General features: G+C 43.3%; 2 protein-coding genes across 2 annotated transcripts in view; one reads left to right on the top strand and one right to left on the bottom strand.

Annotated features, from left to right (window-relative positions):
* L2HGDH (L-2-hydroxyglutarate dehydrogenase) overlaps positions 1–9,951 on the bottom strand; it is a 29,857-nt gene extending 19,906 nt beyond the window's left edge. Inside the window, exons 1-4 of the mRNA XM_023514528.1 lie at positions 9,816–9,951; positions 3,747–3,862; positions 2,934–3,085; positions 2,412–2,543 (exon numbers count right to left, since the gene is read on the bottom strand). Coding sequence (XP_023370296.1) covers positions 2,412–2,543; positions 2,934–3,085; positions 3,747–3,862; positions 9,816–9,949 — 534 coding nt within the window. The 5' untranslated portion in view covers positions 9,950–9,951. The remainder of the gene's footprint in view (positions 1–2,411; positions 2,544–2,933; positions 3,086–3,746; positions 3,863–9,815) is intronic.
* A 158-nt stretch (positions 9,952–10,109) lies between these two features.
* ATP5S (ATP synthase, H+ transporting, mitochondrial Fo complex subunit s (factor B)) overlaps positions 10,110–16,855 on the top strand; it is a 10,952-nt gene continuing 4,206 nt past the window's right edge. Inside the window, exons 1-2 of the mRNA XM_012806587.2 lie at positions 10,110–10,154; positions 16,568–16,707. The gene's annotated coding sequence lies outside the window, so the exon portion shown is untranslated. The remainder of the gene's footprint in view (positions 10,155–16,567; positions 16,708–16,855) is intronic.

The following is a 16,855-nucleotide window of genomic DNA, read 5'->3' as shown; positions in this document are numbered from 1 at the left end:
TTCACATGCAATCTGAAATACTTCCATCAAACTGGTCAACACAGCCTTCATGTAAGTCATCATATATTATGAGTCATCTGGGAAATGTAAATTAAAACCATAAATGATACTGCTACATCTACATAAATAACTACCACAATGGCTAAAATGAAAACAACAAATAATACCAAGTGTTGGTAAGGATATGGAGCAACTAGAACTCTCAGACATTCCTTCTTTTTTAGACAGAGTCTCACTTTGTCACCCTTGGTAGCGAGCATCATAGCTCACAGCAGCCTCAAACTCTTGGGCTTCAGCAATCCTCTTGCCTCAGCCTCTCAAGCAGCTGGGACTACAGGCGCCCGCCACAATGCCTGGCTCTTTTTAGAGACGAGGGCTCCCTCTGGCTCAGGCTGGTCATGAACCTGTGAGCTCAGGCAATTCACCTGCCTCAGCCTCCCAGAGTGCTAGTACTACAGGCATGAGCCACTGTATCTGGGCTTCTTAAATACTCCTGATGAGAGTATAAATTGGGACAAACACTTTGAAAAATTTTGGTAATACCTGCCAAAGCTAAACATTTGCATAAATTGAAGCTAGCAATCTCCCTCCTAAGTCCACACTCAACAAAAATGTGTACATGTATTCACCAAAATCTGTGGGCTAGAATGTTCACAGCAGCACTATTTGGAATAGTCCCAAATTAGAGCTATCCAAATGCCCACGGACAGTAGAATGACTCATGTTATATTCATATGTGGGGCTCTCCTACAGTAAGAACAACAAACTACAGCTACAGGCAACAACATAAATGAACGTCATATACAATACCGAACACAAGAAGCCCAGACACAAAAGAGTACATAGCACCTGATTCCACTTACAAAAAATTCAATAACTGATCATGTAAGAAGTCAGGACAGTGGTCAGCCTTACAGGAAAGGTATTAGTAGAGGGTATGAAGAAGGCTGGTAATGTTCAATTTGTTGACCTGGGTGCTGGTCACACTTCATAAAAATTCATTAGGCTATACTATACATGTATGATTTTTACTGTATATTACAGTTCCAAGAAATTGGGGCAGATAGAAAATAAGGGTGGAAAGATAAATGAAATGAAGATGGAAGTTAACACACAAAAATAAAAATTTATTTGTAAGATATCTGGCAGGAGTTAATCAGTTAAATGATTCAGTATTTATTAGACAAAAACAAGCCAATTGTGCTTAGGAAAAATGAAATTATTCTCCAAACTAAGATCTCAGAGAAATTTCTACTAAGGGTTCTCAGAACAAGATGTTGTGAAACCCAGTGACACAGCATATGCTCTCAGCCACATCCTTGCAAGCAGATGCCACAGTGATTGACACAATGACCTTCTCCATAGACTGAGGTCATGAAACCAAAGCACACTTCAAAGGGAGTAACTGGACTCAAGGAGTAGAAAGGGAACAGCAAAACACTGTCATGTGGGTGTGCAACTCTGATGATTTAGATCTACACAGCCTTTAGACCAGCAGTTCTCAACCTGTGGGTTGCGACCCACAGAAACTGTATTAAAGGGTCGCAGCATTAGGAAGGTTGAGAACCACTGCTTTAGACTGTCTCCCATAAACAGTCTTACTCTAAAAACACTTTTTCAAAAGCATTGCCTGGTAGTGAGTTGAAGGTCACACTCTCTGAGACGGGGGAGTCCAGCTATTTTATAGAACAGGGCAAGGAGGAAATATAGCTATTCATTAGAACGGTCAGTGGAACTGGGGGACTGGACTAATAATCTCTGAAAAGGCAGCCAATGAAAGTTACTTCATGCACCTACTTCTGCCTTTCTTTATGACTTTTTTTCTTCCTCCAGGAGGAATAACATGCAGAAAATGATTACATTATTATTCATGTCCCGTTCATGAATAAAGATGTGCTTTTTCCTAAAAGTATGTTTTAAGCAAGATATTGTACAACCCACCCTTTATACTATGACAATCTTATCTTCCTAAAATACAGCACTGCAGCTGCCCTCCTCAGTAATTTACAGTGGCTCTCCATAGTCTACTGGACAAACTTCAAAATTATTAGCGTGAATGCCTAACCCTGACTTTCCAGTCTTATCTCTTAACTCTCCCTACACGCTCTATGCTCCCAATCATACCTCACTAGTCAGTATTTTCCAAACATGCCACACGCTCCCAGACCTCCTCTTGCCTTTGTTTATGTTGGTCAAACCTGATGTTTTGTCACAGGGAAAGAAGAAATCAGGGGTCCAGAGTTTGCAGCAAGGCCCCTTGTCTGTCACTTCACTACTTCTGTGGCAGGAGCATCTAACTGATTTTATGATTCCTGCCTTCTACAAACTCACCACCGGCCTCCATGTCACAGGACAGAGTCCTAAATGAAAACACCCCTTTGAACATGTGCATGAGCCAGGGAATCACTTACCCTACAATATGGCTCCTTCTTCTTTATATCCTCCTGCTGGATCAACCTCAGGCCTTGGACACCATTCTGCAGGCCTCTCTCGTATAGGGCCTGAAGTCTTGGAATTTCTTCTTGTTCAACGGCCACTATAAGCTTTAAAAAATAAAAATGATAAAGCACATGGATAGAGTTAAATATATCATCAGACATGAAAGATAAATTTAATGGAAAATCAGAAATTATGACTCAAATAGGTTTGATTCAGAAAAAATATTTGTTCTGGACAACACAGAACCTGTCCCTACAAAAAAATTTTTTTAGTTAAAAATAAAAGGTTGAATGGTATGATATCTAAATTACATGTTACTTAGAAAATTACATGAAGTCACACCATCATTTGTTTAGCTATTCCCTAACATTAGATAGCACAGATTATATAGATACAAAGAAAAAAAAGACAGTTAATTTTAGAATTAATATTAAACATCAGTAAGAAAATGCTAGTTATGCTAAACAAATCAAGACCTTAGTAGAAGGCCATACCTTGCCACATTGCTTGTAGGAAATTCCCTTTTGGTTACAATACTCATAGAGAAGGGCTGCACCTTGTACACATAATTTAGCTTTCAGAGATTCAGGTTTATAATAAATTCCACTATGTATGACACCACTGTTATGTCCAGTCTGGTGAACAGCTACAGAACAAGAGAAATGAGGTAAAAGAAAGTACATGACTCATACAAAACATAGAGGTTAGAGAATGAACTTATAATTAAAGCTGTTCGAGACCACATCATTTAAAGTTCCGCCTGAATTTATTCAAATCACTGCTAACTTCCTCTAGCAGCTACCCCTGGTTATCTCTGTTTCAACTCTCCAACCCACCTCAGATTCCAGCTACAAACTTGCCTCTCACACCCACAAACTGCTTTAGGGGCCCACAGGGCTCTTAGCATTATGCCCCAGGGCCTTTGGGGTTTTTTGGAGTGGGGGCACACTGGGATACTCAAAAACCACTAGTAGCTGGCAACCTCAACCAGTAGAGACAGGAGTTGATGGATAAATGAGCATAACCCTGGGAATCACACTGTTCCTCAGAGATCCCAGTGAAATGAGGCAGCAGTGACCTTGACAGTGCACCCACATGTGACTTTTTCTCCTTCCCTGTCATATTGTCCCTATCTCCTCACTCCTGTCTCCCCAAATAAACCTGTCAAATAAATCACCTACATCCTCTCCTTTCAAGAAAACTCAAACTAAGATGCTAACATCAATAGTCAGCATGAAAGATTCAGAACTGACAGAATGAGCAGGTGCCCACGTAAGCCCAAAGAGCAACAATGAACACATACATACCTAAATCTTTCTCCTTTTCCAGAACTCCGATCGAAAGTGCTGGATGTCGCAGGATAAGCGCTCTGGCAGAGGCAAGCCCCACAATTCCACCACCAACAATGACTACGTCAAACGAGCTTTAAGAGAAAGACACCCAAGAATGCACGCTTACAGAATTCACTGAACTTCACACACACGGTTCATCATCAACAGACAATTAAACTACTGATTTGTAACCATTAAAATCAAGTTATCTATTGGGTTTTCTGCTATTTGGCTTCACATTCATGAAAAAACCGTTAGAAATGACAAGCGTTGCTGGTCAGCAGCATGGTCAGCTCTAGCCTACTGGCTTGAAGCTGCTCCAGTTCTCCATAGCATCCCTCCCAGGCTGCTTACACAAGTCGTATCTGAACACCGCTTACCAACAGGAATACATTCTAAGAAATACTTTGTTAGGCAATTTTTTGTGCAAACGTCACAGAGTGTACTTACATAAACCCAGATGTTCCTAGACCTAGGTTGTTCCTAGACTACATGGCATGGCTGTTGCTCGCAGGCTACTAATCTACGGTACTAAATACCATAGGCATTTGTAGCACAACGGCTAAACACAGAAAAAGTACAGGTGAGATGTGGCATTATAAAATGTGGTACATGAGTGTACTTTTAAGCACCATTAACCTAGGTCTTCTAGGAACAGCAGAGTGAGAATTTCAGAGATTAGGCCTTTTCTTTAAAAAGTGATCTAAGTTTTAATTTCAAAATCTTTAACAGAAACATGTCGATATAATTATAATTGTTACTGTATCTGTGGCTACATTTGGAAACGAAAACAACTTCTAGACAACTAGGGACTAATGCATAAACTTGATAAATCAAATCCTGCATATTAAATTAATCTGGGGGCCATAAGTGTATAAAGTACCCTCCTTTAGCCACTGAGCCTCATAATTTAGACAGGGAGCCTCCAGATGGAGCTCCTTGGATGGTTATCCCCTGCAGCACTTTTAGACAGCTGGAGAAAAGAGTTGTCAAGGGAAGTGTGCGATGGGGTACAATCGCCATATAAGTGCAATGGGATTCCGAATTCACATTAATACCAGTTAGTGGCAAAGGCTGACAGTGGTCAAATAAAAAATTACTAGTATAATCAGAGTGTTATGTGGAAGCCCAAAGCTTTAAACAAGTTTTTTAAAACATAAATTTCAGGGGTGGTGCCTGTGGCTCAGTAAGTAGGGCACTGGCCCCATATACCAAGGGTGGCAAGTTCAAACCCAGCCCCAGCCAAATAGCAACAAAAAATAAAATCATACATGAAAAAAAAACCCCATAAATTTCAATAGATAAAAGGTAAAGAAAGCACTCCCATTCCCCTACAGTAACTTACACTGATTTACAGCCATTGACCCATTACATAACCAGCTCACGCCTGTAATCCTAGCACTCTGGGAGGCTAAGGCAAGTGGATTGCTTGATTTCATGAGTTAGAGACCAGCCTGAGCCAGAGAGACCTTATCTCTAAAAAATAGACGAGTGTTGTGGAGGGCACCTGTAGTCCCAGCTACTCTGGAGGCTGAGGAAGAGAATCACTTGAATTTGAGGTTGCTGTGAACTGAGCTGTGATGCCATGGCACCCTATTGAGGACAACAAAGTGAGACTCTGTCTGAAAAAAAAAAAAAAGGAATTCCAGAAGAACAAATAAAAAGAATTCCAAAATAATAACTATTATTTACCTAGGTTTCATATTTTCCAAAACCTTCATAATCTTCCACTACGTAGGTTTCAGAACATTTACAAATATTTATTTGTACATGAATGACTTAATCATATTTCATATATAGTTGTCTCTTGGCATCCACAGGGAACTGGTTCCAGGACCCCCAGGGATAACAAAATCCATGGATGCTCAAGTCTCTTACCTGAAATGGCACAGTATTTGCATATTGCCTAGGCACACCCTCCTATATACTATACACTTTAAATCATCTCTAGATTAATTCTAATGAAGAGAGTCTCTGAAAAGCAAAAAACAGCCCCTATCTACTATTCAGAGGGAACTCTGTAAAGCAGAGAACAACCCCAAGGGAAATGGTTCAAACTGACAAAACCAAGCAAAGCATTAACGTAGAAATGAACTCATTATTCAAAGGCAGATAGAACAGGGCAGAGGGGCACCTGTGAAAGCATATGTAGTGAGGACAAGCTAGAGTCAGGCAGCCTAAGGCAGGCTTGGCACAGCTGGTCTGGCTGGTCTAAGTCCTGCCAGACCTTCACTGTCTCCCATTCTTACTGTTTTGTAAACTTAGCTCCCACCCTAAAAATATCTATCTTGACTAGTTTAGGTGAATTGATTTAGGAGATTAACTTTTGAAGTGGAATGTTATAATAAGTCATTGAATTATGCTAAGGGTTAATATGATCTTTGCTCTGAACTCTGCAAATTAAGAAAAAATATCATATTGGAAAAAAGGTAGCTTTGGGTATATAAGAAGTAGAAATTTGGGTGGTGCCTGTGGCTCAAGGAGTAGGGTGCCAGTCCCATATGCTGGAGGTGGTGGGTTCTAACCCAGCTTCAGCAAAAAAAAAAAAAAAGTAGAAATTTGAATAAGGATTGGTGAGCCATTTCAGCCACCCCTCTACAGTTAAGCCTTGTCTTAACTTTTATAAAGCTTTTTTTATGTCTATCAATAAACTCTGAATACTCTAACATGACATGTACTCTTTATTTCATCCTGGTAGTCCTGTCTGCTCGGAAGGGGTGTGCCAACTGAAAGCCTCTGACCAGGGTACACCCTGGTGTGGCTTGGAGTGCCTCCCTAGACGGAATGTGAACAGATTGCCCATGAGAGTAGCAAGCAAGTTTTCTTTTTTCGTAGCTATCTTTTCACAAGGGACAGTCACCTATCCTAGTCTGTTTTTATAACTCTGTGCTGGTTAGTGGTGGTGTTTCAGGAAGATGAGGCCCAACGGAGAGAAAGATAATCCAAACACCATGTTTATAAGAGGAAGGTCTTTATTCACCAGCTGGGAGCTTAGCTTAAGGCATAGAAGAATTCCAAATGGCCGTGCTCCCTGACTGGCTTGGTCTTTCCCTTTTTATCATCAAAAAGATCCACCCCAAGGCGGCACCTGTGGCTCAAAAGAGTAGGGCTACCAGCCCCATATGCTGGAGTTGGTAGGTTCAAACCCAGCCCTGGCCAAAAAAAAGTTCCACCCCACAGGGATTCTTCTCATTGGCCAGTTTGAATCAAGCGGGAAATACTATTCCAGCACCTACAGAACTACAGGATTTCACAGAACTTGGAAATTTCCAAGTTCCAGGAAGTTTACAAATTCCCAAGAGCTAAGTCACTATGGAGAGGACCCCACAGGTATATCCTTGTGGTCTCCTTGAGAAGACCTGTTCTCCTAGACCTCACCCTTCTCAGGTATCCTCTCTCCGTGTTCTTTCAATTCTTTGTCTGACCACCCAAGAACCTGCTATTTAAAGCTCCAATATGAAGGCCAGGCATGGTGGCTGTACTAGTACTCTGGGAGGCAAAGGTGGGTGGAATGCCTGAGCTCACAAGTTCAAGACCAGCCTGAACAAGAGGGAGATCTCATCTCTAAAAATAGCCAGGCATTGTGCTGGGTGCCTGTTGTCCCAAGCTATAGGGGAGACTGAGGCAACAGAATCACGTGACCCCCAAGAGTTTGAGGTTGCTGTGAGCTGTGACATCATGGCACTCTACTGAGGGGCATAAAGTGGGACTCTGTCTCCAAAAAATTAAATAAATGAAAACAAAGCTCCAGTACACTTTGACTAATGCCTAAGACCATGTAAATGCTATGTAAATAGTTGTTATCCTGCATTATTTTCTATTGGTATTATTTTTATTTTTTTCAAATACATATGTACTTATATATATATTTTTGGCTTAGAATATATAATTTTTTTTTAACAGTCTTACTTGGTTGCCCTCAGTAGAGTGCTATGGCATCATAGCTCACAGCAACCTCATACTCTTGGGTTCAAGTGATCTTGCCTCAGCCTCCCAAGTAGCTGAGACTATAGGCACCAGCCACAACACCCAGCCATTTTTAGAGACAGGATCCTGCTCTTGCTCAAGCTGGTCTCAAACTTGTGAGCTAAAGCAATCCACCCACCTTGGCCTCCCAGAGTGCTAAGATTACAGATGTGAATCACTGTGCCTGGACCTTTCAAACATTTTGTTGTTGATGTTCAATAAAGTTTTATTTTTCCAAATATATGGTTGGTTGGACGTGTCCCTGCATCTTCACCAGCAGCTGGGCACTCCCACCCTTGCTATCTCTGGCATAAATTACTAGAGCTCTGTGCTTTGAAGATTTGTGGGAAGAGATGGCTCATGCCTGTCAGCAATCTGGGAAGCCAAGGCCAGTGGACTGCTTGAGCTCAGGAGTTTGAGACCAGCCTAAGCAAGAGGGAGACCCTATCTCTACTAAAAATGAAGAAACTGATGCAAGAGGATCAATTAAGCCCAAGAGTTTGAGGTTGCTGTGAGCTGGGACGCCATGGGACTCTACCAAGGGCAATGTAGAGACACTGTCTCAAGAAAAAAAAATCTTTTAAAATGTATTTTTGATCTGCAGTTGGTTGATCAAAGGTTGTACAGATGCAGAACCCATGGATGTGAGAACTGAATGTACTTGTTTTTCTATATCAGGATAAATTATCAATTGGTAAACTGTTAATATCCTACAAGAACCACTAAGTCCACAATAGGAAGGTGGAGGGGTGAAAGAGTGATACCTTTCATGCTGTTTTTTTTCTTAAAGTTCAGCTATGACTCTATTCTTCGCCTTCAAGTCTCAGTTTTCTAAACAAAACGTTCACTAACCCTAATTTTCTTTTGTTAAGACAATGTTCCCAGCCCCAACACGTGGCTCACACCTGTAATCCTAGCACTCCAGGAAGCCAAGTGGGTTGACTGAGTTCAGGAGTTGGAGACCAGCCTGAGCAAGAGAGAGACTTTCTCTACCAAAAATAGAAAAACTAGCCAAGCATAGTGGCACACTTAGGAGGCTCAGGCAAGAGGCATGCTCAAGCCCAAGAGTTTGAGTTTGCTGTAAGCTATGACACCAGGCCACCTGTAGTCCCAGCTACACAGAGGCAGGAGGATCGCTTGAGCCGGAGACTGAGGCTGCTGTGATCTATGAAGACACCACAGCACTCTATCCAGAGTGACAGTGTGAGAGAGACTCTAGAAAAAAGAAAAGGTACCCAAAAGACTCGCCACAACAAATCACAAACGCTATCACTTGCATGCCACTCTAATTCCCTCCATACACCAACACACAGCAAGCAGCCAGAGACAACTTTTGAAACATCGACATTTAATCACGCCTCCCTTCGTTAAAACCTTTTAAATAGCCTCCCACAACTCTTAAGAAAGAGAAAATTCAATGTGTGGTTAAAATAAAAACCTTGCCGTGATGCAGCCTTCCCTGGTGCCATTCCACATGGCCAGTCTTCCGCCAAACTCAGTCACACTCACACTGCCCACTTTCTAGTCCTCGAAACAGCCAACAGCTTTCCAGCTTTTGAACCTTCGCACAAACCATTCCTTCTACAGAGAGCAGAGACAGACAGTGGTTTCGACCTCCTAACTTCAAGTCACTGGGACCTGAATTCTGCAGGCTCAGTTAGCAACTGAGTAGCCTCTCACCCGGGCAGCCCTCCGCAGTGTGTGCCAGTAGGTGATTGACTGAAGACCCGGTTTCAGATCTTTTAAGCAACACCAAGCTGGATGCCAGCTAATAAACAGCACATTCGATTGCTTACAGAGTACTGGGTCCCTTTATTCTCGAAACCACCAACCACGGCACTGAACCTTGAAGTAGAGCGACCCATCCACCCAGAGTTGAACAGTAAGTGTAAGGGTTGCATTCAAAGCCAGCACTGCTCTTGACCTCTAATCAACACTGCCCGTCCTCTGGCGCGTAAATACCACAAATGAACCTTGCAGGCTGGCAGCTATTACCCCGACCTCTCACGCCAGAGACCGGGTGCACGAGCCGAGATAGAGGGCCAACACGCGGCGCCTCTGAGAGAAGCTGCCACTCACCTGGTGCTAGTGCTGGTGCCGCGACCAGACACACGCAGCGACCCAGGCCTCCTCAACGCCGGCCCGCACGCCTCAAGGAGCCCCCGGCGGGCCCGTACGGAGGCAACACGCAGGTATCGCAGCCCTGGCACCATAGCCCGCGCCCCGCTACGCAGCCACAGGAGCCAGACCCTCTGCCGCGCGCCGGCGTTCTCTAGCCCCGCCCCCGCACAGGGACCAATGAGGCGCGCGCCGTCGCCCACGTGGGAGTAGCCGCCGGGCCAATGGGCGCACGCGGCGGAGGGCGAAGGGCAGGCCGGTGCCGCAGACGTGAGAACGCTCTCTCGCTCCTCGGACGCTGTGAGTAGAAGAGCTGGGCCTCGAGCGGGATGGGAATAGGTGGCGGCTCCGCTTTGTTCTCGCCCTTCTTCCCCAGCTAGGCCTGGTTGGAAACCTGGTCTTCCTGGCTGGGCGCCTTGGACCTTGACCGCGGAGCGGACTTGAGTCCGCGGGAGGAAGTCTGAGCGTGATTACGGGGAAAGCTCTAGTAGGCGGGCCTGAGGCCTCCCTCCTCACCCCGCCCCGGCCGCAGTGTCCAGCTCGCCCCCGTGGAGCCGAGGGGCGGGTCGAAGGCATTCCTGTGCACCTCTGTCCGCCCCAACCCCTGACCGAGGCTCCTTGTCACGGCAGAGTCTGACAGCCTGGGATCTTCTGGACTTCTTTTTTCCCCTGTGTCCTTTATTCAGATACTTCAACCATCTTAGGAATACTAAGCGCCCACTCTGTCCTGGACCGGGCGCTGGGTCCCGGATGAACCGGGCTGTCCGGCCTCTGCCGTCACTTAGCAGTGTGTCCTTGTCTTAAACACCACACCGAGACACCGTTTCGGATATGTCTCTGGCCTCTGAACGGCGGCTCACCTGTAGAGGCCCGAGGAGGACGGTGGGCGTGTGATTTTCCGTCACCTTTCCGGTCCAACACACACCCGTGCGCTGAGCTTGATGACAGTTTTAAATGTTCAGGGTTAGGACAGCTGAACAGAACAAAAACAGTGATATAACTATTTCTGAAAGGACTATTTCTGTATTTGCCTGTTTGATTCTTGGTTGCAGTCACTCAGGGAAGTCATTTCACTTCCTTGACTCAAAACTTTCCTTTGTGTCTCCTTCATAGGGCCGTTTTGGGTGGATTACCAGAGATAAGGCTCTTCAGGTGTTGCACACAGGAAAGCATTTGGTAAATGGCGGCTTAGATTACGTTTAAATGCCTTTACCGCAGAACAGGAGTACATACCTTGCTTTATTTTTGAAACCAATGTAAGATATTGTCAGCTTGTCCCATCAAAAATGAAAAAAAAATGAGATAGTTACTCAGCTTGTATTGTGTAGTGATTGTAGATTCCCCAGCAGTTTAGGAAATAATAGAGATCTTGTGTACCCAACACCCAGTCTCCCAAGGGATAACATCTTGCAAAACTGTTGCAACCAAATATTTAATACTGACACAATCATTGATCTCATGCAGACTTACCCAGTTCTAATTTTCTGTGTACGCGCATTTCTGTGTAACGATTATCATGTGTATGGAGGTACAGCACACTCCAGTCACCAAGAGCTTCTCTTCATTTGCCCGTGTATAACCCCAACTTCCACTGCAGCCCTCCCAATCTTTTCTCTCTTTCTAAAATTTTGTTATTTCAAGAGTTATATAAATGAAATAATGCAGTAGCTTTTGGGGATTAGTTTTTTTCCCTTAGCATAATCCCTGGAGATACATCCATATTGTGTGTATCGATTCCATTGTGTTACTGAGTAGCATCCCATAATATGGATTTGCTATGCACAGTATGTTCAGACATTCACCCACCTAAGGACTTGTGAGTTGTGTACTGTTTTTAGCTATTACGAATAAAGCTGTTGTGAACATAATGTCACGGCTTTTTGTGTGAACCTGTTTTTTTTTTTTTTTTTTTTTTTGCTTCTCTAGCATAAGTGCTCAAGGGTTCAGTTGCTGGGTTATATGGTGAGCACATGTTTAATTTTATAAGAAAAGTGGCTGTACCAGTTTATATTCCTACCAGCAGTGGTCGAGTGATCCAGTTTCTCCTCATTTGGTGTTCATATTTTTTACTTAACCATTCTGATAGGTATGTAGTAGATGGTTACTTCTTAGCTTGAACAGGACACAGTTGATTTATTACCTTAAATATAGAAGTACATGCTTTGAGGGGCTATGATCAGACTTCTGTGGACTCTGGGTCCTTAGTCATGAATTCTTTACTTACTGCATGATTTTGAGCATGTGCTGCTTACGTTAGCAAAGCTGAAAGAACTCAAAATATACATTTTATTTATTTAGAGACGGGGTCTCATCAGATACTCTGTTGCCTGGGCTAGAGTGTGATCATAGCTCACTGCAACCTCAAACCTCTGGGCTCAAACAGTTCTTCCATCTCAGCCTCCTAAGTAGCTAGGACTAAAGGCACAGCCATACCTGGCTAATTATTGTTAGCTTTTTAAAATATTGGGCAGCGCCTGTAGCTCAAGTAGTAGGCCTATAGGGTGCCTGTGGTAGGGCGCTGGCCCCATATACCAGGGGCAGTGGGTTCAATCCTGGCCCCAGCCCAAACTGCAAAACAATAAATAAAATAAAATAAAATAAAATTTATGGCTCAGTGCCCATAGCACAGTGGTTACTGCGCCAGCCACATACAATGAGGGTGGCCTGGGCCAGCTAAACAACAATGACAACTGTGACCAAAAAAATAGCCTCGTTGTGGTAGGCACCCATAATCCCAGCTACTTGGGAGGTTGAGGCAGGAGAATCGGTTAAGCCCAAGAGTTTGAGGTTTCTGTGAGCTATGACCTAACAGCTCTCAACCCAGGGTAACAGCTTGAGATTCTGCCTCAAAAATAATAAATAAAACATTTTATTTTTATAATATAGAAGAGGTCTTTTTTTTTTTTTTTATTTGGAGACAGAGCCTCAAGCTATCCCCCTGGGTAGGATCCTGTAGCATCACAGCTCACAGCAACCTCCAACTCCTGGGCTCAAGCGAGTCTCTTGCTTCAGCCTCCCAAGTAGCTGGGACCACAAGCGCCTGCCACAATGCCCAGCTATTTTTTGGTTGCAGCCGTCATTGTTTGGCGGGTCCCAGCTGGATTCAAACCTGCCACCTTGGGTGTACGTGGCTGGTGCCTTAGCCACTTGAGCCACAGGCGCCGAGCCTATAGAAGAGGTCTTAAATTGGTCTCAACTTCCAGGGCTCAAGCGGTCCTCCCACTTCGGCCTCCCAATAGTGCTAGGATTATAGGTATGAAGCCACATCCATGCTCTTGTTATAAAATTTTCTCTGCTTACCTTACCCCTAAGGTTTAACTGTATAGTAGATTGTTTCAATTAAGTAATTTCAAACAAGAGCTTACTTTACATCATACACCCTACAATGTTTGTATTCCTGACACTACCCTCCTTGGTTGCGAATTCATGTTCATCTTTCACCTTCTTCCATGTAGGTGAGAACCTATGAGAAGTTAGTTTAATGAGTGCTGTGTGATGTTGGCCCAAGGATATCTTTTGGGGCCTGTGATTCTAATCCCCAGTGAATTTCCTTGTTGATCTGTTTCACTAGATTCTACACACTGCAGGAATCTATAATCTGTAATGGGTGATTTACAAAGGGATGGGGTTGTAATTTGGGAGAAAACATGGTTTTTAGCAAACTGGGAAACTATCAAATCTACTCAAAAAACACTTTGTATATATTCTATTTTGAGAGTAATACTTTATTAGTCTGTTTTCTAAGTTACAAACATAATAGCAATTTTTCAAAACATTGTTATAAATCTATGGCTCTAAGCCATGTTCTGATATTAAAAAATTTGTTTTTATTTTTGTTTTCATAATTTGAATTCCTGGATTATTTATGGCAGCAATAATTTAGTAGTGTCTGCTTTCTAACTTTTAACTAGGTTCTTTTAATTTATTAGAGCTAAATTCAACAACTCACCACTAGAGGTCTCCTCTTCCCTTATGGAAAGCATTCCCAGAGGTACTGCTTGGATTCAGGCAGGACCAGTTCCCAGAATCAATTAGCCAAGTTGCAGTTGAGAAAGTAAAAACCTACCAGTTTTTTAAAATCTGTATTGCCAAATATAAATTTAATTTTCATTTTCAAATTATTTTAAACATACCTAGTAATTTTTAGAGATCACAGCTAAAGTAAATTCTGTCTTCCCTTTTAAGCTGAATTATAAGATGTGCCAAAATGAATCAAGTGTAAGTATTCAATTTTCAAAGACCACTGTAATTCACCTGCCTAATAACAGTTTATTTTGTTTTACCTTGCTCCATGGAAATGTCAACCACTGAAGACTATTAATAAATATTTATTAAACTTTTACATTATGCTCAGAAAAATGGAAATGAATAAGATGTGATCCTTACTCTTCCTTATTTCTGTGCATCTTAATCACCATTTAAGACCCATCTCAAAAGACTCTTCTGGTGTAAAGCCTTCCCCTCACTCCTTTCTCTAGGAGTGGCTTATGAGAGCCACTTGTTCACACCTCTGTTAAGAAGCTGTGTTGGACATTGTGTCTGTTTGTGTGTCATCTGTCTTCCTCATTAGAGTGCACAGTCTATAAGGATGGGAGCCCTGTCTTTCCCTCTGGGTGTCTCTACTTTGTTCTTTTGGTTTCTTCTCTTACTGTTGTTTCTTCTGCCCTGAGTATAGCAGACATTCAAGAAACATATTGAGTGAATCAATGAGTAGACGGACATGGCATTTGAATGAGGGCTTGAGGTTGGGTAAGATTTCTATGGATAGGGTGGGGGGAGCTAGTAGAGGGAACAGCCTGAGGAGAAGCTGGGAAGCTCAGATTTGTAAATGAGGTTCATGGTGGAGTTACTAGAGGTGGGCACAGCTAGAGAGAACTTTAACACAAAGCTGGAAAGTGTTGAGATGGGAGGAGGTAGCAGGGGGAGAGGTTTGCTGTAAAGAAGACAGAGTGATGATAGAAAGGGTTCTATCCTCAGGCCTCACCTCTCACTGTTCCACAGCTGTACGGTCGTCAGTCGCCTCCTCAACTCTAAGGGGATTTCTACTCAGGCATCTCTGCATTGAATTCTAAGGAACATTGAATGAGGAAGGAAAGGGCGCTGGGCTGGTAGGGAAGGGAACTGGGTTCAGATTTCAGCATTGCTACCAATTAGCCATGAAACATTAAGCAAGTACCTTTAAGCACATGCATTTATTAGTACCACACCTTGTTCCAGAAAGAATTTAGGGTGTCAACAAGTTACTTAATATGAAGACTTGAGTGTCCTCATCTCTAAATGAGAGGTTGGGTCTAGGTAACCTAAGTTCCTTCTGGCAGGAGCATTTTGTGACTCTGATCCCAATGGTTTGTTGGTCATCTCCACTTAGAATCCTGCCCAACTTTCATAAACATTATTTGAAATATGAAAAACTGTCTTGGCACCTGTAGCTCAGCAGCTAGGGTGCCAGCTACATACACTGGACCTGGCGGGTTCAAATGCAGCCTAAGCCTGCCAAACAATGACAACTACAACCAAAAAGTAGCCAGGCATTGTGGCAGGCGCCTGTAGTCTCAGCTACTTGGGAGGCTGAGGCAAGAGACTCGCTTAAGCCCAAGAGTTTGAGGTTGCTGTGAGCTGTGATGCCATGGCACTCTACCAAGGGTGACATAGACTCCGTCTCAAAAAAAATTTTAAATATGAAAAACTGGAATAAAAAAATGAACTCACAACCCTCCTGTTGTTGATTTCTGTTAATGGCATCACTATCCTACTAGCAACTCAGGACCCAAACTTGATGCCCTGTTCTACTCTGCTCTTAACCCCCTTCATCTCACTGAGTCATCTGAACTCTAACTCTGTAACGTCCTTTGAATTCCTCCTGACTAGGCCTTTTCCTAAGTCCACGTGTAGTCGAAGCCCTTGTTGGCTGTGTGTCTCATTCTGTTGACCCTCCATCTTGCTGCTGTCTGAGTGGATTCCCAAAGCACAACTGTAACAATCCCAGTGCTTTGTTCTCAAATCTCAGTGACTCCCAGCTGCCTGCAGAGTACCTCAGAATACCCTGGCTAAGCATTCAGGAGCATTCGGAACCTGACTGCCAATGCTGCCTCTTCTCATGACTCTCGTGGGCTAATGAAACTGAACTACAACGTACCTTAAATGTTCCTGTTCCAGCTGACAACCTGGCTAACTTTCTCTGGCACCCTGTTTTGGTTTTTTTTTTTTTTTTTGAGACAGAGTCTCACTTTGTCATCCCTCTGTAGAGCTGTGGTGTCACAGCTCACAGCAACCTCAGACTCTTGAGTTCAAGTGATTCTCTTGCCTCAGCCTCCAAAGTAGCTGGGACTACAGGCACCTACCATAACGCCTGGCTATTTTTAGAGATGGGGTCTTGCTGTAGCTCAGGCTAGTCTCCAACTTGTGAGCTCAGGCAATCCACTCCCAGAGTGCTGGGGTTATAGGTGTGAGCCACTGTACCCCGCCTCTCTGGCACCTTGTTGAAAACTCTTTTGAGGCATTTATTCGATTCTGTCACTTATTTTAACTACTTGTCTTAGTTCATGCTACCCTGCATTAAATTGTCAGTTCCTCAAATCAGGCTAAATTTTATTTATCTTTGTCTCCCCCGCCCCCAGCATACACACAGCTGGCACATTACTAGAGAAACTTGAATTGAGATAAATCAGATTGAGACCTGGTCCAAAAATCACTTTCTTACCTCTTGGTTATAGATTTTTACAGCTGGAGATCATCAAGCAAATCATCTCATTTTACAAATGAGAAAACCAAGGGAAAGGTGAAAGTTACTTGCCCAGTGTCGCTCAGCTGCGCTCACCCTGCTGCGGTGTCAGCACTGCCAGCCTTGTGATAGGTAGGTCTATTTTCATGTTTCCTCTTCTGTCTTAGGTGTAAGGCATCCTAACTTCTTTTTTTTTTTTTTATTTTGAGACAGAGCCTCAAGCTGTCCCCCTAGGTAGAGTGCTGTGGCATCACAGCTCACAGCAACCTCTAACTCCTGG

This window comes from Otolemur garnettii, unplaced genomic scaffold (assembly GCF_000181295.1).
Source record: "Otolemur garnettii isolate 467f Iridium unplaced genomic scaffold, OtoGar3 scaffold00054, whole genome shotgun sequence".
Lineage (NCBI taxonomy): Eukaryota > Metazoa > Chordata > Mammalia > Primates > Galagidae > Otolemur > Otolemur garnettii.
Note: the sequence above shows the minus strand (reverse complement) of the source record. Positions and strands in the feature narration are given on the sequence as shown.